This window comes from Polistes canadensis, unplaced genomic scaffold (assembly GCF_001313835.1).
Source record: "Polistes canadensis isolate GaletaPanama2010 unplaced genomic scaffold, ASM131383v1 scaffold_65, whole genome shotgun sequence".
NCBI classification, from domain to species: domain Eukaryota; kingdom Metazoa; phylum Arthropoda; class Insecta; order Hymenoptera; family Vespidae; genus Polistes; species Polistes canadensis.
This window is the reverse complement of record NW_014569612.1, coordinates 692019-716898: the sequence shown is the minus strand read 5'-3', so window position 1 is coordinate 716898 and position 24880 is coordinate 692019. Positions and strand designations below refer to the sequence as shown.

Genomic DNA, 24880 nt, shown 5'->3' with positions numbered 1-24880 from the left:
AACAATAAAAGTAGTAGAAGTATCATGCCAGTGTAGTTGCAGTAGTAATAAGAGTTATAGAACTTAATAAATAATAATATTAATATTAATAGAAGTAATACATAACATCAGCATATGAATATCACTAGTTGCAATAGTAACAAGAGTTATAGAACTCTTAATGAATAATAATATTAATATTAATAGAAATAATATACATAACATCATATCATAAGTATCATCAATAAAAACAACAACAACAACAACAAAAGTAGTAGCATCAGTAATAAGAGTATTGAGCCAGTAGTTGCAGTAGCATCATCATCAGAATCATCAGCAGTAGGAGTAACAGGAACAGGAGCCAGGAGCAGTAGCAGCGCCAAGTCAAAATCTTTATAGACGTTCAACGACCCCGACCCTGGCCAGACAGTCGGTCGGGGAGAGGGGGGTGATGGTGGTGGTTGCTGGTGAAGCTGAGTAGTAGGGTGGTAGTTGTAATATAGTGGTGGTGGTAGTAGAAACGAACGGAACGGTGCTGGCTGGGATAGGTAAAGAGTGATGAAGGGGAATAGGTGGGTGAGGAGGGATGACGACGAGGTGGAACAGGAGGAAGAAGAAGGAAGGAAGGGGTAGGTGCGGGGTGACAGGGGTGTATCAACGAGGGTGGTGGCCGTGGGGTTTTAGCGTACGTAGGCAACGTACGCTATCAGCCCGGCGGCGGTGGTGGAGGTAAAAGAGAGGGGTAGGGGTGGTTCGTTGGTTGGTTGCGTCGGTGACTGCAACGGGGGATGCCATGCCATGCCGAAGGGCCATGCTCTGTCAGAGGGAGTCAAGGGAAGGAGTTAGGGGCGAGAGGGCGTCGCCTCGTGTCGGGTCGTCAACCTTTCTGCTGCGGCAGTGCGACGTCGGGCTCGTTATTATTTCCTCTCCTGCTGCTGCTGCTGCTGCTGCTGCTACTACTACTACTATTAATGGTGGTGGTGGTAGTGGTTACTATACTACTATTACTACTGCTACTACTGCTGAGACTGCTATTCGGGTTGCTTCAGAAAATTCGATGACACAATTTTTTTTTTTTTTTCTTCTTCTTTACTACTGTATTACTTCTCTGCTCTTCATTCAAACATTTTTTTTTTTGTTTCTTCTTCTTTTTCTTCTTTTTAAAGATGTATATATATATATGTATTTCTTTTTTTGTATGCATTTGTGTGAAAAAAGTTGTTGGTACCGTTAAACGTCGTTGGGTGTAATTTTAGTATGTCAGTGGTCAGTTTTTGGTGGATAATATTCGTAATATTGATTTTAAAATTTAAGTATTATTAAACATATATATATATATATATATATGTGTGAGGGATGATTATAACAATGAGGAGTAAGTCGATAAAAAAAATTGAGAACGTTTGTGTGTGTCATCATTTATTTATAATAATCGATAATATTTATTCTTATATAAAACAAAACAAAACAAAACAAAAATATTATGAAATTAATTTTTCTCACCCCAGCCCTCTTTTCTTTTTTGAATTATTAATCCACCTTTAATAATTATCTTACACACACTTATTATTCAACAAAAAAAATATATATTATTTTCAATATTCCAATGAATAATATTTGACGAGTTTAATATTCTATGAATTTATTTTTGTTTTTAAATATTGATATACACGATACGTGTAGGAAAATGTGGGAAGGGTTGGAAGGGCAGGATTTTGTTGTTACAAAGGTGGTGGGGGGGGGGCATTTTTACGTAAGAACAGAATTCATCGTCAACACTTCGTCGACATTTATTCGTCTGCAAACACAATACCATGTGTGTCTTTCTGTATTTTTGTACGCGTATGTATATATGTATGCATGCGTGCGTGTACGTGTGTTGTTAGTGTGTGTACGTACGTGTTAGTTTTCAGAAACGCGCTTGAAATCCGGTAAGCTCCGCCGTTCGTAGCCGGAAACGAATTTACGCTCAAGTTCGCGCGCGTAGACCGTTTAAAAGAACCAAAGGGATAGGCAAAGGGGAAGGGAAAGGGTGAGAAAGAGAGAAAGAGAAAGAGAGAGATAGCAGAAGGGCACACCCTTTACGATTGTTCAGATTTACTCTTCCTTAACAATTTATTTTTTTGTTTTTTATATTATTCTGTTATATTTAGTCGAATTTTGTATTGTATGGTAAAAAAAAGAACAAAAACAAATTTAATTGTTATTTAAACGATCTTTTTTTTATTTCCTTTCTTTTCTTCTTTTTTTTTTTTTAATCAATCGAATACAATTTTATTCATATGAAAGAAGAAAAAAAAGGTACAATATTATATTCAGCAACATTTAATCGTTAACAATATAAATATACAAATGTGAAAAGTTTTGTATATAATAATTAGATTATTTTTAATAAACTAATTAGAAATTCGCGAACAATTTATTCGTATAATTTAATAGAAAAAAAAGTAAGAAAGAAAAAAGGTCTTTAAGAATAAGAGACACTTCGGACACCACGCCCAAAGTTCGATCGATATTTCCAAGTACTTCCTTAAAGCCTAATTTTATATTTTTCATTTGATTTTATTTATCTCTCAATTATATATATATATATATATATTATTTCTTATTGAACAATAAAAAAGGATAGAATGTTAATATCCTAAATAATAAAAAACAAAAGAAAAATAAAAAGATTGGAATAATTTAAAAAAGAATAATCCTTGGAGGAAGGTGTAACGTAACGGTTGATATAAAAACAAAAAATGTGGTAATAAAAAGAAAAAAGGACAAAAAAAAGAAAAGAAAAGGAGAAAAAAAAAAGGGAAAATGCATTAAAGAGGACGTGATTCATGCCCAGGACACATCATTTTTTATGATCGGTAATAGGAGGAGTAGAGTCGTCTCCTCTTTCATGGTTTTCCCGCGTATTACTTCCCAGTAGCGACCTCGAGAGCAATAGGAGCGTTGACCTTGAATTATCAGGGCGTTGACCTCGACTGCTCCGGGCGTTGACCCTGAGCAATCTAGGCGTCGACCTTTCGTGACGTGGGCGTTAACCTTGAGGAAGCGTGATCGCTTAACTGCGAATAATATGATTCATTGATGGCTCTTCTGTCATACGCACACACACACAGATGTATATATATACACATACATGTAAAAGATGAACATTTTAAAACGATTAGAGGTTTGTTCTAATTATCGTGCCATTTTTTTTTTTTTATTTTTCTCTAAGCGTACACACACACCTCTACATAAATTTTTTTATATTATCGAACGATTGTCATGAAAAAAAGAAAAACAGAGGATTACGAATTTAATATTAAAATCACATATTAATTTTATTATAATAAATATTTTTTTTTTTATTATAGTATCCCCACCATAATTTTCGATATCCAACTTAAATAATTATTATATTATATTATTAAATAGTTGGTGTGTTGAAGAAGAGAGAAGTGGGTGGGGATTGAATAAATTTGACTTTATCGATCGATGATAAAATGATTAAATCGTTAAATAGAAAATAGATGGCGCGAGGAACATTAAAATTTTAAATTACACTCGCTTTGCATATCTATAATATTCATATATATATATGTATGATCTTCATTTTAACATTGACATTGAGACGGCCGACATGTTAATGACATTGATTCCGAGAAGAATCAAATATTTAATTAAACAAAGAGACATTCTCGAGAATTTCTCCTTCAAATTGGATTGAAATTAAATGACGAGATAAGAGAGGAGGGAAAGAATTTAAAAAAGAAATTAAAGAAACATTTTTCCTAACCTCTTTCTCTCTCCAACTTTTACTTTCGATTATCAGAAGGGGCAAGGTTAAACGATAAAAAAAGAAAATAATAATAATAACAATAATAATAATAAAAACAAGATTAATATTAATGAGATGCACATGGGCATATTCAAAAATGCTACGCTTCTTTGGATACTCTCCCAAAATAGAGAAAGCCAACATCACGTGACAGAGGCAACAACTTAAAACCGGTTTTCGGGGCCGCCAAGTCCAACATATTCGCAGGACTTTGGATGGAACGAGCTGTCCTGGTCCTGAAATCCTTGCACCTTTCCCTCCTCCCCCCTATCCCTCCCCTTTCCCATACCATATTTTTGTTAAATCATGATTTCTTTTTTAGCAAAAATAAAACAACGACCAAGATCATATTGGGATTATTATGATGATGATGATGATGATGATGATGATCTTTGGTATCTCATAATTTTTCTATTTTTTTAATTTTGTTTTCGATTTTGCAATTACATTAAATTCGATGTAGAGTTTTGTAACGAGTCCAATTAAAATCTGACTATAATCCAAGACAAACGGATTCTTGGAGGTCTCGGTAAAGAACATTGAAGAATAAGAAGAAGAAAAGATGGTGATGGTGATGGTGGTGGAGGTGGAGGATTTCACATTGGTGTGTGGAGGCAGGTTCAGCGTAAACGAGACGACTTCGTCTCCTCTTACAGGTATCCCAGACAGGATCTAAAGAAAGAAAAAAGGTGTTGTGTCTGTCTGAGGTGTAAGAGAGAGATAAAGAGAGAGAGAGGGAGAGACTCTTGTCAAAAAGTTAGCGAAAGATAAAGAGAAAGACAAGAAGATTACATTGCTCGGTTCACAGCGGTATTGAGAAGGTATCACGTGGGATGCTATGATATTCCTTCCATTCTTTTTATTGCAAATGATTCATACTTAAATGAGTAAGATGAGGGATGAAGAGGATGAGAAGAGGAGGAGGATGATCGTGTTGTTATCGTAATTATAAGAAAAAAACAGAGATTCATTTGGTATACCGAGAACAATAATAAGAAAAATCTAAATAAAATGGGATAAAATATCTAAAAAAAAACATAGAGTTATATACCATACGTCGATAAAGAAGAACATTTGAGTAATGTAGTGGTGTTAGTAGTAGTAGTAGGATAGTAAAAGAGGAAATCGTTCGACGCCGTTTCCAGGGAAACGCGATGATCCAACGTTTGAAGGTTCATTTGCCTAACTTCCGGCGATACGGCAGTTAGCCCGTCACAAACGCTTCCATGGTATATATCCTGAATAATGCATAAGGACAGCCAAGGTCTGTGTGAGTGCGAAAGCTTTTCTACATTCGGAAGAGGAGTAGGAGGATGGAAGAAGAAGAGGAAGAAGAAGATAGAAAGATAGAGGAAGATAGAATGGGAAGAGAAGAACCGTTCAAAGAGAGGGATGAGATTAAGGGAGAGAATACCTGCACCACCATCACCATTACCACCATTACTACTACTATTCTACCAGCAGCAGCAGGCAGCACCATCGGCACCACCACCAGCAGTACCACCCTTCGAAACTAAAGAGAAAGAGAGAAAGATAGATAGATAGATGGAAGCTTGGGACCGTGAAGTGTCCGAAAAGAGGACGAGTCCGACGTACATAATATAATAAATGGACAGACGAGTCTCTTTCTCTTTCTATTTTTCTCTTTTTCTCTCTGATGGCGTTTATAGCAAAGTGGGAAAGAGAGAAAGAGAGATGAGAGGATTGGGCAGATACTGTGCGAAGGATACGAGACGAAGAGGAGGCATACGCGGAGGAACGGGTAAAGGGAGGATGAGGAGGAGGAGGAGGAGGAGAACAAATGGGAAGGAAGGTGTACCAGACGGATATAGGATTGAGAGAGAAAAAGATACCTCGAGTATTACCAAGTTGGAAGAGGAAAGAAACGACAGACGGTCAGCGTCTGGAAACGTGACTCGCGAATTTTCTTTTTCCTCCTCCTCATCCTCATCCTCCTTCTTCTTCTTCTACACCACCATCACCATCACTACCACTATCATCATCATCATTATCATCATCTTTTCCTCGACCTACACGTTACTTCTTCTTCATATTTATCAGTTTCCTTCCATTCAAATATTTTCAACAAATTGTGTTACAAGTTGAAAGATCAGTAAACCTTCTTTTGAGAAGAAAGAAAGAAAGAAAGAAGAAGCACAGGACGCTGAATTAACTACTTCAGTACGGTGCTTACAGCTGGTATTCATAATCACACACCATACATTGTGTTCTGTATTGTTTGTATATCTAGCCGCCGATTATAGTCGGCGCTAGTACCGAAATGAATGGAAGTTTAATAATTTAATATATAAAACAAAACGAAAATATTAAAAAATTTATTAGAGATTAGGGTTAAGAGAAAAAAAACCCCAAAAAAAAGAAAAGAAAAGAAAAGGACCCAGGCGGCAGATGATTTAAACTTTCTTGGAAATAAATCGTAAAGCATATCAGTGGGATGGATGTGGGTAGGAAAAGGTGGTGGTGGTGGTGGTGGGTAAAAGAGAGGAGGTTGGGTGTCGGGAGGTGCCGGGATGAAGAAGAGGGTTGGGTTGGGTTAGGTTTGTGCGAATGTGAGAGAGTAAGAGTGGGATGACGTAGGAGAGTGGCACGACGACAACGACAACGACAACGAGGAGAAGGAAAGAGTCGAGTTAGAGTAGTAGAGGTCGTCGATACGATACGCAGCCGCGTGAGAGCTTCGTCGAGAAGAGGTTGGGGTAGGCTCGTCCCGAACCATCCATCCCTCTCTTTCCCTCCACCTCCTTCGAATTTCCCCTCTTCCTCTTTCTCCTACTCCTACGTTTTCTACCCATTCCCTCAGCCAACCCTCACCCGGTCTGGTCTATCCTCCTCCTCCACCTCCTCCACCACCTCCTCCTCTTCCTCTTCTTGCTTCTCCTCTTGCCGACGGACCAGGGTTCGATCGATGCCAGACAGTCCCGTTCGCACGACCAAATCCCACCGAATACACGACGTCTTTCCCTTAGGATAGGGCTTTCATCTTCTTCTCTTCCTTTTCTACTTTACCAACTTCGTCTTACCACTTCCTCTTACTCCTCCTACTCCTCCTATTCCTCTTCCTCTTCTAACTTCAACTTTTTTCCTCTCTTACTTATATCAAAGAAAACACCTTTAATTTTCTACTCAAACGATATCTGTTCATAACCCTAAAGTTAATATTCCAAGATGTTCATACGATCGTTCATTTATTCTATTGATTTCGTATATAATCAGCTGCTGATGATGATGATTATTATTGTTATTATTATTGATTTTTTGATTGATAATAAAATGATAACAAGAAGATTGTTTGGTTGTTAGTAGTAGGGAGATAAGAAACTCACATCTCTTTCGGCAGCAACACCCCGTATGTTAAGAGGAACGCTTTGTTGGGCATAAAGAAAGTTTGTGGAGGAGGAAGATGAGGTGGAGGAGGTGGTGGAGGAGGAGGAGGAGGAGGAGGACGACGACGAGGAGGAAACACGGTGCATCTAAATATAGAAGTGACCGACGCGCAAGGAGTCGCGAAACCTTAAGTCTCCTTCACAACGTGTTACTATCCTCCCAATGGTCGTTGTTCTCTTTCCTATAACTAATTGTAAGTTTGCCAAAAGTTTTGACCCAGGCTATGCGATCCCCCAACAATAACAACAACAACAACAACAACACTAAAATAATATCCCTTGTCTTAAATTCAAACCCAATCGTTATTAACATTTTTTCTTTTGTATTCATTTGTGTTTCATGAAGATGATTTAAAAACAAGAAAAATGGCTTTTATTATCCTATTGGAGAGACTATATTGGTAGGGTAACTCTTTTCATAAAGTACTTTGTTGAACAACATTTCATTGCAATCAGTAATCGACACATTTTGAAAATATGTGTCTATAAATGTCATTTACAACTGAATGCCACGGCACACACCAGCATCTTCTTTTTATTCTTCACTCTAGTGACATTTTATTCGCATGAAGTGAAATAATCGATCGTTCAGACTCTCTCTTTCTCTCTCGGCAATCATCTCGTTCTCTCTCACTCTTGCGTTTTTCATTGTGCGCTCGTCTTATTCTTACAGCCGAGTAGACGTTCGTTCACCTACGCACAGGGAGGCTAACGCTCCCCTCCCCCCTCCCCCTCCCTCTTCTCCTTCTGCACTCTTCCCCTTTTGCTCCCTACCCTCCTCCTCCTCCTCCTCTTCGTACTTTGCCACCTCTTCTTCCTCCTCCTCCCTCCTCTTCCTCCACCTCCTTATTCCACCTCACTCGTGCGAGACGTGTTTATGAACGCACCGAGAAGGAAAGAGCGAGTGAGATAGGGATATACAATGGATGCCAGGCTGCGTTCCAATGCCTTCCTATCGTCGCACGTGTGCGCTCACTTACGGCCACTTTATGGCACTGTGATACACAGAAAAGGATACTGACCGATTGGAAACCTTTTACGATCGACGCCTGTACGCGGTCACGTTGAATGCTTTCTTTCTGCATTCCCGACCGATGACCGATCTTTCTTTCTTTTCTTTTCTTTTTCTTTTTCTTGTTCTTTTTGCTTCCTCCATCTTGTCTTTGTTGCAAATGCTGAGAAATCGTATCGACGTACTACTCGCAGTTATTATAATAATCTGTATATACTTATTTAGTCATCGTTATCTCGCAATACTTGTACTATCCAAGTTATTTTGAAGGATATTCTTGTAAAGTATAATCTTAGGATTATCTTATGAAAGATAATTATTGTAGACGTTTTCTTTTTTGTTTTTTCTTTTTTTTTGAGGTTATGTCGTATATTATTCGCGAAAACTCGAGATACTTATTGTTGTTTTATTTTTTATTTCGAATATTATTTGTTCAAATTCAATTTTTGTTGTTGAATATATAGTTGTAATCGATTGATTACATATCGTGAATCTTTAAAGAGAAACGTGATTATAAAAGTTGGTTAGTCGAGAAAGTAATGGCCGACTCCAGTCGGTCGCCATTGTTATATTATTATGACCAGCAGCAGCTGTCCATTAACACGAAAGAAACGACGCGAAAGTGTCGGATGATTAATAATGAAATCGTAGCTTATTTACGTAATGGAGAATTATCTTTAGAACGGTGAACGTTTAATCGAGAAACAGAGAGAGAGAGAGAGAGAGAGAGAAAGAGAAATTCATTCTATTATCATGGTTATATTTATAGTTATATTAGAAGATAATCTGGCATGTGGTTGGTGGTGGTGGTGGTGGTGGTGGATGAACGTGAAAGTTTATTCAAGATTTCATCGAATATATTGTACGAGTTCAAATTCTTTTTATAAAATTTACATCTATTTTGTTCTTTTTTTTTTTTTTATTCGAATAATTGATATCTAATTTCAAACCCGTCGTGATTACATTATCCAATTAATCCCGACACATTTAAAGTTTAGTCAAATACTTTTGACGAAGTTTTTTCAACTTATTTCGATTGTAAAATTTCTAATGTTTGTTCGTTTAACTTATCTCAGGAAAAAATATGATAATTAAAATCTAATATGTGTGATTTTTTGTCTTTAAAATTAATTTATAAATAAGATAGAGAGGAATTGTGCGGAGTGTTAAAACACTATGAAAGCAGCTAGCTAGCTACACGATCGTTACTCTCTATGCGCCAGCTTGCTGCGTTTCGGAGATGAAAGGAACGAAGAAGGGCTCGTATCGATTCCACGGAACTATATCTATGAAATAAGCTTTGACCTCCGCCTCGACGATGTCTTCGAGAGAGACTTTTCCTACGACAAATTCTTTTTTTCGTTTATATTCTCATCTATTCGTTTTGTTTTCTTATAGAAAAGTCTGAAAAAAAAGAAAGAAAGACAAAAAATAACGATCAAATATAAATGACACATTTATTAACCTAACAATTCGAACATATGTTAACTCGTACGGCGGCCATGTTTAATAAAAGGATAATACCCTCCCCCCTCTCCCTCTTTTTCTACCCATCACATTTATTCGACCGATAAAACAGATTTTTAACGTTTTATATACCCGGTGGAACGATCGTAAAAAAAAAAAAAAAAAAAGAAAAAAGAAAAACAAACCAACAACAATTTATTTTTTCACGGATTCTTTTTATCTAAATGAACTCTTTAATTTCTTTTCTTTTCTGTTTCTTACATACCGTTTATAAGTATATATATATATATATATATATATATATATATATATATAAACTCGTGCGCGTAATTTAATTGTACGATCATTTAGATAAGCCCTGAACGATAAGAATTTGGGTGGCAGTTGCGTGGACGGGGGGTTCGGGCGGATTTACAAAGAGTTGACGAGAATTGTTGTTTCGTATTTTTAAACGTAGAACGGAGCAAAAGATAGATGCATCGGGGAATGCAGAAATGGGATGAGGTGGGATGGGGTGAAGTGGGGTGGGGATAAAACGGGTGATGCGATGCGCCTCCTTTCGCGAGAAACGTTTGCCGCAAGTGTTGGTGGTGGTGGGGTTGGCGAGACGGCCCTGAGTCTCTGAAGACTACCGGTCCAAGGCCGTCGCGGGCCCCAGATTCTCTTTCTCTCTCTCTCTCTCTCTCTTTTTCTTTCTGTTCACCTCTTACCCTCCCCGTTTCTCTTTGTTTGCCACTCTCCTCCTCTGCGGAACTCTAAGTAAGAGAGTTAGTTGCTGCCCCTCCTAAAACTTCAACTCTGACGTGGTTCCCCTTATTTAGCCTTCATACGGTTCCACTTGAAATCCTACGAAACCTAGAGAAAAATTTATCTCTTTTTCTCTATCCTTCTTCTTCTTTTTTTTTTCCTTCCTTCCTTCCTTTATCATTAATTAATATTTATCCTAATTATTCGCATAAATCATATCTCGTTGTTCATATAATCCTTATTTTTATCTACAGTTTTTCTATATCAAACATTTTTATTTTATTATAATAATGATATCAATAGAATAATTATTTGTTTAAAAATAGAAATAAATTGTTTGGTATAGTCATTTAATAAGGAATAGTATCATTAAACGTTTAACAGAGTGCAGAATGCCTAACTGATCCTTTTGGTCCCGGTCAAAACGGCTCTTCGAATGACCAACCACGAGGGGCCTTATGCCGCACTATCTCTCTCTCTCTCTTTCTCTTCTTTTTTTTGCTTTCTATCTCTCTCTATCTCTCTGACCTCTTCGCATCCTTTCTTCCTTCTTCTTCTTTCTTCTTTTAGCAACTCGCTCGCTTACTCACACGCACGCGCGGTCTCTTCAGGTTGTGTCCTTCGGATCGTTGTTGCCTCACTCGGCGGTTAGCAACAGCTTGGCTGCTATGCCCGTGTTAATACCGGGTGTCTTAAATAAAACACCATTACTTTTAGCTAATCCAGCAATGGGGATATATCTTCTTATTTTTTTGTTCGTCAATTAGATCAATGCGAAATTTGTTAAATGAACAATTGTTTTTAAATCGTTTCGAATAAATTCGTATATTATTTCAATCGTTTGATGATATTCATATCAATTGGATTTTATTATAAACTGATTTCCTTTTTTTTTTTTTTTTTAATCTATATATTATTCATGGGAATAATGTAAGAAATATTTGTATGAGGTTTTGCTTCTTTTTAAACAAAATTCATATTTGAATATTTTCATTAATTTTTAGGTTATCTCGTTATCGTGGAATAGAAATCTACATTATCGACGTGTAATTGTAAAACAAAAGAAAAAACATGAAGGAACATTGCAATAATGTTTCACATTTTATTCGTTAAAAATCCTTCACGTCTCTCTTTGGATTATTGTATATCAATCGAAAATATTTCGAAATTAAAAAGTAAAAAAAGGAATAAAATTCTTTGACGTCTTCGATGACATTTTGTTTCTTTTTTTTCTTTTTCTATTTCTTCTTTGATCTTCAATAGTAAGCGAGTCAAAATGATCTTGTAAAGGTTATATTTGAAGAAAAATGAGAATTTAGTTGTGTTAGCTTTAGGGCATTGCTCGTAATCCAGGATAGAAAATTAAGTTTCTTCCCCTCTTTCACGAAGAAGAGCTGGATACAACGGAGATTTTCCTTTGTGTTGAGAGAAGGTGGACAGTGGAGGCTCACAGTGCCGATTGTACAATTGCATTCTATTGCTGCACCACCGTGATCATGTCACAAAGATAAGGGGAACGGGGAAGGGGGGAAAAAAAGGGTGCGGAATGATGAAAAAGAAGAAGAAGAAGAAGGGTATTTGATAAACGATATTATGAGATAAAAAAATATAATCGTATTACTTAAACGTGCACGCCACGTGCACGCCATGCCCATGCATGTTCTAATTATTGATTACACTTGGACACTGTAATAATAATAATAATTAAAAAAAGAAAAGAAAAGTGTCGTTTCATTCGTTAGAAATTAATGGGGAATATATTTTAATCAAAAAGACAATTAATAATAAGAAGAAAAAGATGAAGGAGGAAGTGGAGGAGGAGGAAGAATAACGATCGGTTATCCTGTAAATGAAATTCTTTGGGAGTATCTCATGCAAAAAAGGGGATTTCAATTAGGTATGGAGGAAGGAGAAAGAGTACCCCGGCACTTAAATTAAAATAAATTCGATATTATAAGTCAAGATGCTTCGATATTATTACTTTTGTCTTTGCTTGTTTGTTGTCTATCTATTATTAGGATTTTCTTTAGTCTCTGGTATTTTATGTATCGCAAATAAACGAATGTTATTTATATTAAATGTATTTTTATTTTTTATTTAACATTTATTATTTATCGTACGGGGCAATTTATAGAATTCGTTTGATATTTTAATTCGGAAAGAGAAGAGAAAAAGAGAGAGAGAGAGAGAGTGAGTGGGTGAGAGAGAAGGAACGAGCGAGTACAATGATCTCAAAGAAAGGAAATACCCGAAATAGAACCCTGCCTGTATCTCAGGGACGAATTATAGAGGATATTTGAAGGACGCGTGTTCAATTTGCTAAGCACGGAATCATTCGCAATATATAACTTCGCCAAATATTAATTTTCTTTTTTTCTTTTTTCTTTTTTTCTTCTTCATTCTCCTTTCACGATATGCAATTCTTCTTTTTCTATTCTTTTCTTTTCTTTTATTAAAATATTTTAATATATTTCTTTTAATCATTTTTATTTATTAACAATTCGTTTTTCCATTTATATGTTGCAGGAAAAAAATTCATTCCTGAATTACAACGTTTCCTGCATTCTGACGTTGCCGCCATATCAAAGACAAGGTTATGGTCGACTTCTAATCGATTTTAGTAAGTTAAATATTTTATAATAATAATAACAATAATAATGATAATAATAATATAGTTTAGAATATAACAAGATATTATTGGATTTGGCAAGGAAAGTAATTTTGTTTTTATCGTTTATTTATATCTCATTTAATTTTCTAACCTAAAAATTATTTTTAACATTCCAATAATGGACACTTCGAAAAACTTAGTCAGCCATTTTCGTTACACCTTGCTTTTTAATAATAATAGCAAAAATTAATTGTCTTTTATTTATCATCCCCCTCAAAAAAAAATTAACAAAAAACTTAATTACTTTCCGAATAATCAAATATAAATTCGTTAAATAAAAATACGTGTTTTTCTTCTTAGCAATTGAAGCTTGTCCTTGATAATAAGACAGAATTTTTCGATTCTGTTAATGACATCTTTTTAAGTTAATGAACAAGTAAAAGATAGATAAGAAATCGATTGGGTCACAAGTCCCAGGAATCTTTGAAGATCCAATAATAAGAAAAACAAACAAAATTGTCCCTCGTGTTTTCTGATGGTGATTTTAAAAAAATTGATAGAACTCAATAATTCGTCAATACTCAGACTCGTGTTGTTTACGATACTTGAAAATAAAAATAAAAAAATAAGATAGAAAAAGTTATTCTGGTCAGATCTTCTAGGTACAGAAAAAAAAAATGTTTTCTATTTCTTATCTATGTTGAAATTCCGTTAGAATTTCCTCGTCAACGATGATGTTGAGTGATCCTAGTGTCCATTGATCGTAGTTGTTTGTCGCAGTAACGAACAGTTTCTAAAGAGTTTCTCTTGCCCCTCCCCCGCATTTCCAACTCTACCTTCGACCAATCCCTTCTCCTCCCCCATCCATCCATCCATCCATCCATCCAACCAACCATCCCTGTATTCCCTCCTCTCTCTCTCTCTCTCTCTCTCCCTCCTTCACTCTGTCTCTTTTCAACGAATCGTAGCGTAGATAATTAAACGTGGGCTTTTTGCCGTGACGTCATTTTCATTGATGCCGTCGCGAGTAATGTTGGGAGGGAGAAACGGTGATGAGGGAAAAGAGGAGACAGAAAGAGAGAGAGGAATGGAGAGGAGAGGAGAGGAGAGGAGAGGAGAGGAGAGGAGTTGAGTTGAGTTGAGAGGAGTGGAGAGGGGGTGAGGTTTGTGTGGGTCGACGTACTACCAAGGGAGGATTAGAGTTGCGGATGGGGATGGGTTGGGGTGTGGGTGGGGTGGACGGTTCCGCAGGGTTTGCTGCAAACTGAGAGAGAGTGAAAAAGAGTAAGGAAGGAAGGAAGAGAGTAGAGTAGAGTATAGAGTGGCGTAGGAACCCGGTAAAATCGTAGCATGGTCTGGGTTAACGTTTCTGTATTGGATGAGAGTGAGAGAGAGGTGTCTATGGTCTAGAATATACACAACAGTGTAGTACCAGTTAGATTGGTATTGGTAGAAAAAAAAAGAAAAAAAAAAAAAGTATAGAAGGAATCCGGTAAAAATCGTAGGATAGTTTGAACTAAAGCGAGGACAGCAGAACCAACATTGATGTATTAGAATCGTTGTTGTATGGTCGTGATACAGTTACTAGGATTGGTATTGGTGTTTATAGATAGAGATAGATAGAAAAGTATTAGAGTGGCGTAGGAACCGGGGGGGTAAAATCGTAGCACATAGTCTGGGTAACATCGAGGTAGCTAACGTAGATATATTGGGAAGTGGTGTAGTATACTGGAGTGGTTAGCAGCAGGAGCAGGAGCAGCAGCAGCACCACCACCACCAGTACCAGTACCAGCACCAGCAGCAGCAGCAGCAGCAACGGAAAGTGCGACGCCCGGCGTCTCGCCGCATCGATCGACAACCCCTACCCCTATCCCCCTGTATCCCCCGGACTACCCCACCCAACCCCCTCACCCTAGAATTCAACATCCGAGCACACAGGCCTTGCTTGCGGATTCGCACGAACGCGCAGTCAAACACAGAAGGGCGACCACTGAGGGTGTACTACTACTACTACTATTACTACTACTACTACTACTACCACAGATGCGTTTACTAGAGTTAGAGTGAAGAGAGTGAGAGAGATGGAGAACCCAGACACGCAAAGTGTCCGTCTCGTTTCCCTTCCCACCTACCCTTTCGACGCAACCCAGCCAGACTCTACCTTTCTCTCTCTCACTGATACACTTCAGTACTTGCGTAGGGATCGCAATCGTATGACCTCCCGTGACCTCGCACCAGTAGTAGTCCCTCTCCCTAGGGTTGGTTACCGTAGGTAGGGTTGCCAGGCCCACTACCAACGCCCTCTTTTCCTTCTTCTTCCCATATAGGACTTTGAGAAGGAGGAGTCTTCTTCTTCTTCTTCTTCTTCTTCTTCTTCTTCTCCTACTATTACTACTACTACTACTATTACTTCGATTTTCTACCTTCATCATTCATTCTCTTCCTACTATCCAACGATTCCAAAAGTCTGCAAACTAAACGGACAAGTAATGAATGCGTTCAACCCTCCCGAAGTAATCGTTGGAATGGGAATCAGAATATGCTGGGGATGGGGGAAGGGGAGGGGAGAAGGTAGAGAAACAAGGTGGGTTCTGATGGTACCGATGGGTGGTGTGATGCTGTTTGGAGGGAAGATTGTCCTCTAAATCTATACTCCTCTCTCAAGCTTGAGCTTGAGCTTGAGCTTGTGGGAGTTTGTACAGACCAGGAAGACGCAGGAGGAAGAGGAGGAGCAGGAGGATGAGAATGAGGAGGTGGTGGTAGTGGTGGTAGTGGTAGTGGTGGTGGTACTCACTGTGGTCGTTGAACCTCCCAGTCTCCAGGACATCCCGGAATAGGACCGGTCCTGGGTCTTTCTATCTCTTTCTCTCTCGTTTGCTTGCTTGCTTGCTTGCTTGGTTGTTCCTACTTCATCGATGGGGTTCCTGTACGTCCCTTATCCACCATACGTTTTTCTTTTCCTTTTTTTTTTTTCTGTTCTTGTTCTTTTCCATTCGTTCCATTTGTTTTTTCTTTTTTTTCTTTTAAACGAATATCCACAAAAAGTGGGGATGGGGTTTGGTGGGGTGGGGTGGAGGTGCTATCCGGCAGTTGTTGCAATACGATATTTCGGATCGAAGCTACGATTAGGTGGAAACGTAATACGAACTTGCATCGAACGATGATGATCTCCTGTTCTCGATAAACGTGTGTTCTTCCTCTTCCTCTTCTTCCTCTTCTTCTCTTCTTCCTCCTCATCTTACTCTTTCTCTTCTTCTTCTTATTTTTATACTCTCTTTCTTTCTCTTGGAAGTCGATCCTTCTTATGGAGTACTCAAGTATCGTTCGCGTTCGGTGAAAGACAGTAGTCCGAAAGGGTTTAAGATTTCGATCAGGATATATGCACCCTCCTCCCCCTCCCCCACCCACCAACCCTTCTAGGGTTCTTCTTCCTGAACTATCGAACTTGATCGTCCATTCTTTTTTTTTTCTTTTTTGTTTTTGTTTTACCTTTCTCACACATCGTTCCAAATTCATGTCTGGATATTTAGTTCAGTCTGGAAATGATAGTCTTGGGGTATATGTTTGTATTACAAGGATAAATACTTTCGTAAAGTTACCGAAACCTTTTTTTTCCTTCCTTCCTAGGTCCCCTACCCTACCTTACCCACTTGTCTCAGCTAACCGCACATTTGAGACCGGTTGAAAATTGATAATAAAATGAATAATAAAGTTATGGGAAGTTGGAAACAGGATAAGTGACCTAATTTCTTCAACGACAGATCGAAATCTATCGGTTCGGTACTTTTTTGGTTCTTTTTCTTTTTTTTAGGGTGAAGGGGAAGCAAGCCTAATTAGTTGAATTAATTGTTGAAATAATTAGTTGAATTAATTGTTGTGAGAAATACAAATTAGTTAGGAAAGTAGAAGAGAACAGAGTGTTAGGGACATCTCACGTGGATAGGGGTTGGAATTGGGGTTGGAAAAAGAAAAGAAGGAAGAAAAAAAAACCATATTATGTAAAAAGATAAAAAATATTCATTCCAACTGTAGAGATGATTGTCAGATTCATTCGGAAAATGGGTTGTTTCTGGCCGTGCCGAAAGATCGAACTTGAAAAGCCAACTGATACCGTTGCGAATTCTAGTTGAGAGTAAATAACCATGGTGGTTTGACTGTTTGTCTGTCTGCTGCCTGTCTCATATGTGTATGTGTGTGTGTTATATATATATCCCTCTTTCTCTTTCTATTTCGGTTAGGCACAAATGTAGTCCGGTGCATCGAAACGTTTGTCGGTTATCAGCACGAAATAACTTTGATAAGAAATTTAATATAAATTAAAAAAAAGAAATAAATCGAAATCAATTAACAAATTAATAGGACGATCATCCTCTTTATCGATAACCTAAAATAAGTTTCGCTTTTAAATTTCGTATACTCGTGTGATATAATTTGAATTAATTACAATAACGAAATGAATATCTATTGTAATGATCTCGCGTATTTGTTTTTAATTAATAATAATCTATCGTTAAATATTAATATTTAAATTAAATCAAATAATAATATAAAATTTAAATATATATATTAAACTATAGTATATAGTATAGTTACTAGTATAATTACTAGTATAGTTACTAGTGTAGTTACTAGTATAATATAGTTATATATTATTACAGTAATATATAGTATAATAAAAACTATACTATGATAAATATATATATAATTGGTAGTTGGTGAAAATAGAAAAAATAAGAAAGAAAATAATTTGTTTTCAATGTTGGTAATACAGAAAATATTCTCTCGAACAAATTAGGGCTTCATTAAGATTAGAAACTAAAGGCAATTAATGAACATACTTCGATGCCATAAGCATATATATTTCTCTCTCTCCCTCTTTCTCTCTATATATCTTTCTCTTTCTACTTAGATTCTTCTATCTCCTCGGATACTCGAAGCAAGCGATGCGGAACGAACGTTCAACCGAAGAAGGAAGAGAGTATAACCTCATCATGCTTTTCTTGCTTCAGCAGCCACGTTGCTGGCAAACGAATCTTTCTTCTCCTCCTCTTCCTCCTCTTCTTCTTCTTCTTCTTCTTCTTCTTCTTCGAGTCCCTTTTTATTAACCCTTTTAGCACCGAACGACGATATATCGTTTGGTGCACTTACCAAAAATACGAACGACGATATTTCGTTGCGCCTCCGTTGGGGCCTTGTTGTATTCATCATAAGAGGTCTGTGTTTCAAAATACCTTTATAAAATGGTAAAATGGTTCATATTCGATGTAACACAAGTGAAAAAATGGTTATTAGATTTAACTTATTGTTATATTTTATGCTGATTAGTTTTGCGGGTCTGTATATGTTAGAACAATAAGATAGAAACGGGACCCGGTATAGTTTCTCTGGACCGTAATCTCAATCTTTATGATGTTTATGATAGTTATCGGAGTATTCAAGTGGCATGCGTGCATCGACTCGGCAAGCCTAAAATCTTTTTCAGTCTTTCTTGATCCTTCTAACGTGCAGTCAGTATTGAAAAACTGTCAAAGTTTTCATAGAGACACAATTAGCAGTAGAATATGTTGTCACTTTTGTTGATACCTTTTAGAACAAAATTATACCCTGTTACGAAGATAGATGACGCAGAATTAGTGCGAATTATTGACGAGTTAGATGTAACCGAAGAACATAGAGACAGTTATGAGGATGAACAATTATTTGCGTAGATCTGTCTGACGCTTGCCGTGCATCATAGCGTTATCCTTCCGTTTTATTATCCAACTTCTGTTATTGTATTGCAAATGATTGCAAAATGCAATGTCTATACATTATACTAAAATATGTATATAGAGCTATGACCAAATGATGACTTTTTTTTATGTGCAATTACCATTTGAAAAAGAGAAATCACTTTTGTACGTTTTTTGTTATGCCTTATGTCCCATGTTATTATTATGATTTTCAACAAATAATGACACACAATTCGTATCGTTTTATTCTCCATTTATTTCCGAATATGCTGCATTTAATATTTTGTAAAATATCATTTCTACTTTCGTTTTTACGTGCATTTTCACAAACCTCTGGAAATTCGCCGATTCGGCTCGAGTATTCTACGCTTAGCCAGGTTTTTTTCGCCGGTGTTAAAAGGGTTAATTAAACAAATTATTCTCATCGTTAAAATTGATCAAACTTTTATTATATATCCAAAAATATATATATATATATATATAGAAAATTATTTATATGGAAAAATTGTGTTGTTTTTGTTAAAAAAAAAAAAAAAAAAAAAGAAAAACAGAAGAAGAAAGTAAAGGATTAAAACTATAGTTAGTTTTGCTGAAAATAAATGTCGCCGCCATCTTGAACACGAGAAGCCTCGACCCGGTATTCTTGGTATTTCTCGTCTAGAGTCTAAAACGGACTCCCAATGCGAACGGATGCGGACGCAATCCTGCTGTTGCTGCTGCTGCTGAGAGAGGGTCTCTCTCTCTCTCTCTTTCTTTCTCTTTCTTTCTCTCTCTCATTGCTATTTCATCCTTCGTCGGTCACTGACATTACGCGTGCCGATTCGCTATTAACCATCTTCCAAAGATTACTTGCTAATTTCTCCACACTGTATAATATTGTTCTTCCAAATTTTTTGGTTAGTTCTACTTTACCGACGTAGTCGATGATTCATAGAAACGGATTTGTAATTTTTTTGTGGGGGTGGGGGGTGTTTTTTTCCTTCTATTTTTTAATTTAATATTATTATTACATTTTTTATATATATATATATATATATATATATAAATAATAAATTAAATTAATCAAATATAAGTAATTATATGTAATATATATATTTATATATTATTATTATTATTATTGTTGTTTTTGTTGTTTTTGTTTATTTTTCTTTTATATTTATATTCATATGAAAAATATATTAAAAAAAAATAAAAAAAAAAGAAAAAGAAGAAAGAGATGAATGTCTCTATGCTTGTAGATAAAATTGAGAACACGGGTGCACTTAAAACGAGATCGTAACATAACATTATCTTAATAATTCGAAAGGGAGAAAAACAAAAGAGAATAGACGAGAGATGAGAAGAGAAGAGATGAGAAGAGAAGAGAAGAGACTTCGAGATGCGTTTCGTCGGAAAGTGCAGCCGAGTGCAGGCGAATCGTAGATATGCATTCGCATCGATGCACTTAACCCTTAACTTCTGTAGTATACGTGCAATCAGGGAGAGAGGGTTTCAAACTCTATTGGAATTCTTTTTATAGGTCAACACATTATTTATCCTTGTTTATTTTTTCCTCTTCCATACATATATTCTGCTTGTAAAAAATTATATATTATAACGTAAGTTGTATATGTAATAATACGTAAATAAATAAATAAATAAATTAAAAAAAAAAACAAAAAAAAAAAAAGAAAACATGTGGCTAGTCGTTTTTTTTTTTTTTTTTTTTTTTTTTTTTTTTTTTTTTTTTTTTTTTTTTTTTTTTTCCCCATTAAATTTCTCGTCGAATAAAATTCAATTTGTTTATATTAAAAATAACAAAATATATATTAACAATTATACGGTAACGATGTATCTAATTGTTGTCGTTGTTATTGTTTCTTTAATTTTTTTTCTTTTTTTTACAAAGATTTAAAAAAAAAGAAAAAGAACTAGACGATGGTCAAGGACAATGGTAGTGGAGGAGGTTTAATAAAATGGCGTAGTAAATGAGCATAAATAAATTGTTCATATTATCGTTTAGTGTCAGTCAATCATCAGACCATTCGTCGACACCACCTCCTACCCTCATAATATGTTGAAAACTAACTCAAACTGCCTTTCTATTTCCTGTGATCGGCAAGTATTATATTTATGAAGGTGTATGTGTATGTGTATGCGTATTTGTATGTATTATTCCTCTTTCGTGATGCATCCTACGCGATGTGTTTGCTTTTCCATTCAGAGAACTTACTATTTACCAGAGTTAAAACACTTTATATATATATATAAATATATATGTGTGTGTGTGTTTGTTTGTTTGTGTGCATGCATATACGTGTGGGTTTGCGTCTTTATGGAATCCTGATTTTACGTGAACGGCTTCTATTGTTGGCTTCATTGGTTCGAGACAAGCCATTTTCTACGTACAACACGTTAACTGTTCTCTTCTCAAAATGAAAAAGCTCATAAGTTTTGTGTTAGGCGAGAAGCGCCTACATTCAACTCAACACAAACACTTCTTCGTTTATATTATTATATTATTTTATCTAAATTATTTAATATATCATAATTCTCGCAATTTTTAACACGGATGTCATATACTTTATCTTATTATTTTTATTTATTTATTTTTATAAATATAATTCTAGAACGCGTAAACAAAAATTACAGACGAATTATACGTGGATTGGGGAGGGGGAGGAGGGGTTAACATGTTTTGAGCTTTATGGTTTTTTTTCTTCGTACCGTGGTAGGCTCAAAACTTTTCAACCAATCGTCTTTTATTAAATTCCGAAATTGTTTAATTAAATTATAGAAAATGTATTAATAATAAAAATGTTAACATGAAAGAGAATAATTTGTAATAAAAAAAGAAAGAAAAGCAAATTTTATGATACGTATTTTATTGTTTTTGTTGATTAGGTTATCTGTTAACAAGGGTTGAGAAGAAGATAGGTTCACCGGAAAAACCTTTATCGGATTTGGGTCTAATATCTTATCGAAGTTATTGGAAGGACGTTTTACTGCAGTACCTTTGTAATTTTGGCGGAAAAGAACTTTCGGTTAAAGGTGAAAGTTGTTTCATTCGTTTATTATTCGTTTCATTTGTTTGTTCATATCATAATAATAAATGAACAATTATATAACGTGGTTTTGATAAAATAAAAAAGAAAAAAAGAAAACAAACAATCGATTTGTTTGAATTCACAGATATCAGCAAAGAAATGGCAATTGATTCGTACGACATCGTTAGTACATTGCAAGCCCTTGGAATGATGAAATATTGGAAGGGCAAGCACATTATATTGAAGAAACAAGTAAGTTTGTATAATTTTCTGTCTATTTGATTTGATTTTATTTTTATTAATTTATTTTTGAAAACAGATCTACTTGAGAAATAAAATTGGTGACGCGATATAATTAAGATGAAATATTATAATGAATGATTATGATACAACAATAATTATATTTAAAATTTGCTGTATTAGTTTGACAGATAAATTTTAGTATTATTTGTAGCAATAATAAATAATAAATATTAAATCATTTATAACTCTGATTTTTGAATGTATACACAATCAGCCGCCATTTTATAATCGTCATTTTATAGCCGCCATTTTATAATCGTCATTTTATAATCGCCATTTTGATTAACAAAGTTATCGCAAAATAATGGAGACCATTTTTGTAGAATAACTTCTATTACTTTATAATGAAATATTAAATGCGTTAAAAGAAAACAAAACTAACTACCAAATTAATTGTTACGTCTAATATAAATATTTAATTATTTATTATTCCAAAAATATTCTTGTATTTTATATAAATATAACCTTTACACCAATCCAATATCCAACGTGACTCAACATTATAGAATATTCATTTAAAAAATAATGAAAAATGTTTATAACAAAAATTGAGGAATGCAATAGGGTTAATTTAGGTTATGTTCTTGCAAAAAAAAAAAGAAAACAATATTGTCGAAACGATAACTGGCTTTTAAAGAAGAAAAAAAAGAGAAATGAAAAGAAATTAATGAATTTCTTAAATTGAGGTTAGAAATATGAATAGAAAGTTAGGATAATTAGGCATGAATAAAAATGATTAGAAAAGTAAAATAACAAAAACCGAAAAAAAACAAACACTTATTTTCAGGATGTGATCGACGATTATAAGGAAAGGATGAAACGACGAGGTCTCCTCTACAAGGAGATTGATCCAGAGTGCCTAAAATGGAATCCCTTCCAACCTCCCAAGACTCCTTCAACTTCGAACTAAAAGGGCTAAAGGAAAAAGATCGAAAAGTGATGAAGAGACCAAGAAAAGAAATAAAGGAGAAAGGGAAAACGAAGGAGGATAAGAAGATGAAGAAGGTTGGAACTCTCTCCCTCTTGTGAGTAGTTGTATGCGTGACACCATAAGAAAAAAAAAAAAGAAAGAAGGAGAAAAAAAATAACGCCAATATTTATTATGCAGATTTGTATACCACGTGTGTGTGTATGTGTGTTTGTGTGTGTGTGTATGCATATCTGTCGCGTTTGTAAGAAAAAGATAAAAAATGTATTTCAATATTTATATGCTTGTGTATTATAATGTGTAAAAGAAAGAAAGAAAGAATGTTATTTACTTCTTAATAAAAATCAGGATTGACCAATAAGCAAGAAAAATTATTAACGAATGATATTAACTATAAAATTTGTTTATTTATTGATAAATGTTTTGTTCTATTAGAATATTGTCTCGATAAATTTACATGACAATTTTATATATTTATATATCTATATATATATGACGTTATGAATCATTCGAATTATATAATTTTTTGTTAGCAACAATTTATTTAATATCAAATTTAGAACGGGGATTAAACGAAATTAATAAGATTCTGTTTTTAATTAACAAACGTAATTTTGTCCCAAATTTATGCTAATATTTCTTTCACGAGTAAAAAGCGAATAACATTATTTCACACATTTAATTATTATTAACAACAATTACATATATATAATTATAATTATTATATATTATATATATATATATATATAATTATTCGAAGTAAAAAATAACTGCAAGAAAACTTATTGGCCAATGTGATTGTATGACATGCAAAAGAGAAAAAAAAAAAAACCAGAATGATGTCAATATTTATGTATATGCATATAATTATGAGAGGAGACAGATACAGTTATAAGTATGTATGTATTATATGTGTATATGTTTGTGTGAGAAAGAGAAAGATAAGTATGGTAAGATCGAATCCTCTGGCACTCCTTTTGGAGTATTCAACAAGGAGGCGTTTGGGTTGGTCGATTTCTCTTGTAAATTTTCTTCTTTTTCTTTTTATCCTTCTTCTTTTTTCATCTTCTTCTTCTTCTTCTTCATCATCATCATCATCATCATCATCTTCTTCTTTTTCTTCTTCTTCTTCTTCGTCATCGTCATTGCAGAGAGAAGCCGTAAAGCAGATTACACGCCTGTAACGATCAGTAAGGGCCATAGAATCCTTCCTGGAACCCGTTCGTTCCACGTCGAACGGTCTTGGAACAAAACCGATGAGGAACTCAATGCTAAAGTTAACTCAGAAAAATCTTTAATGAGAAATTCATATATATATATATATTCATATTTTAATATATATATATATTATATATTATTATTAATGTTATATATATATTTGATTTATATGTGTATGTGAATATTATTATTATGAATCTATATATATATATATATATATATTATATATGAAGTATGACTTTTGAAATACATGACTTTTTTATATTTTTATTTGTATCTTTTTAATCGCGCATAATTAGTTATTGTAATATTTAAATAGTATTGTGTTTGTTTATGATAAGATAAAAATGTAAAAAGAATAAAAATTATGACACTTCTTTATTTTTTTCTGTGTATAATTTATTATTACTTAAATGAAAAACAAACAGTTATCTTAATACAGGTGACACTCCTGGGTACTTTGCAGCATACAGATTTGCTGCTTCACGTGCATTCCTTTTACATTCGCCAAATATTAGGAACAAATCAACCTTTTAACTGTTAATAATATACATTTTCTACAAGTTAACATTAAACTACGATTTGCTCCCGTGAATATACTTTTTATATTTTTTATACTTACAACAGGCAGAT

General features: G+C 34.9%; 1 protein-coding gene across 8 annotated transcripts in view; it reads left to right on the top strand.

The window, feature by feature from the left end:
- The window catches only part of LOC106786106 (histone acetyltransferase KAT7), a 30755-nt gene extending 6423 nt beyond the window's left edge, over positions 1-24332 (top strand). For 5 of the 8 annotated variants that reach the window (XM_014747148.1, XM_014747144.1, XM_014747147.1 and 2 more), the window contains exons 10-13: positions 12956-13049; positions 21656-21802; positions 21944-22050; positions 22889-23175. In XM_014747148.1, coding sequence (XP_014602634.1) covers positions 12956-13049; positions 21656-21802; positions 21944-22050; positions 22889-23011 — 471 coding nt within the window. In that variant the 3' untranslated portion in view covers positions 23012-23175. Of the gene's footprint in view, positions 1-12955; positions 13050-17949; positions 19211-21655; positions 21803-21943; positions 22051-22117; positions 22286-22888; positions 23176-24180 lie in introns of those variants that run through there. The other 3 variants (XR_001381616.1, XM_014747149.1, XM_014747146.1) reach the window with 3 other exon arrangements.
- The last annotated feature ends 548 nt before the right edge of the window (positions 24333-24880 follow it).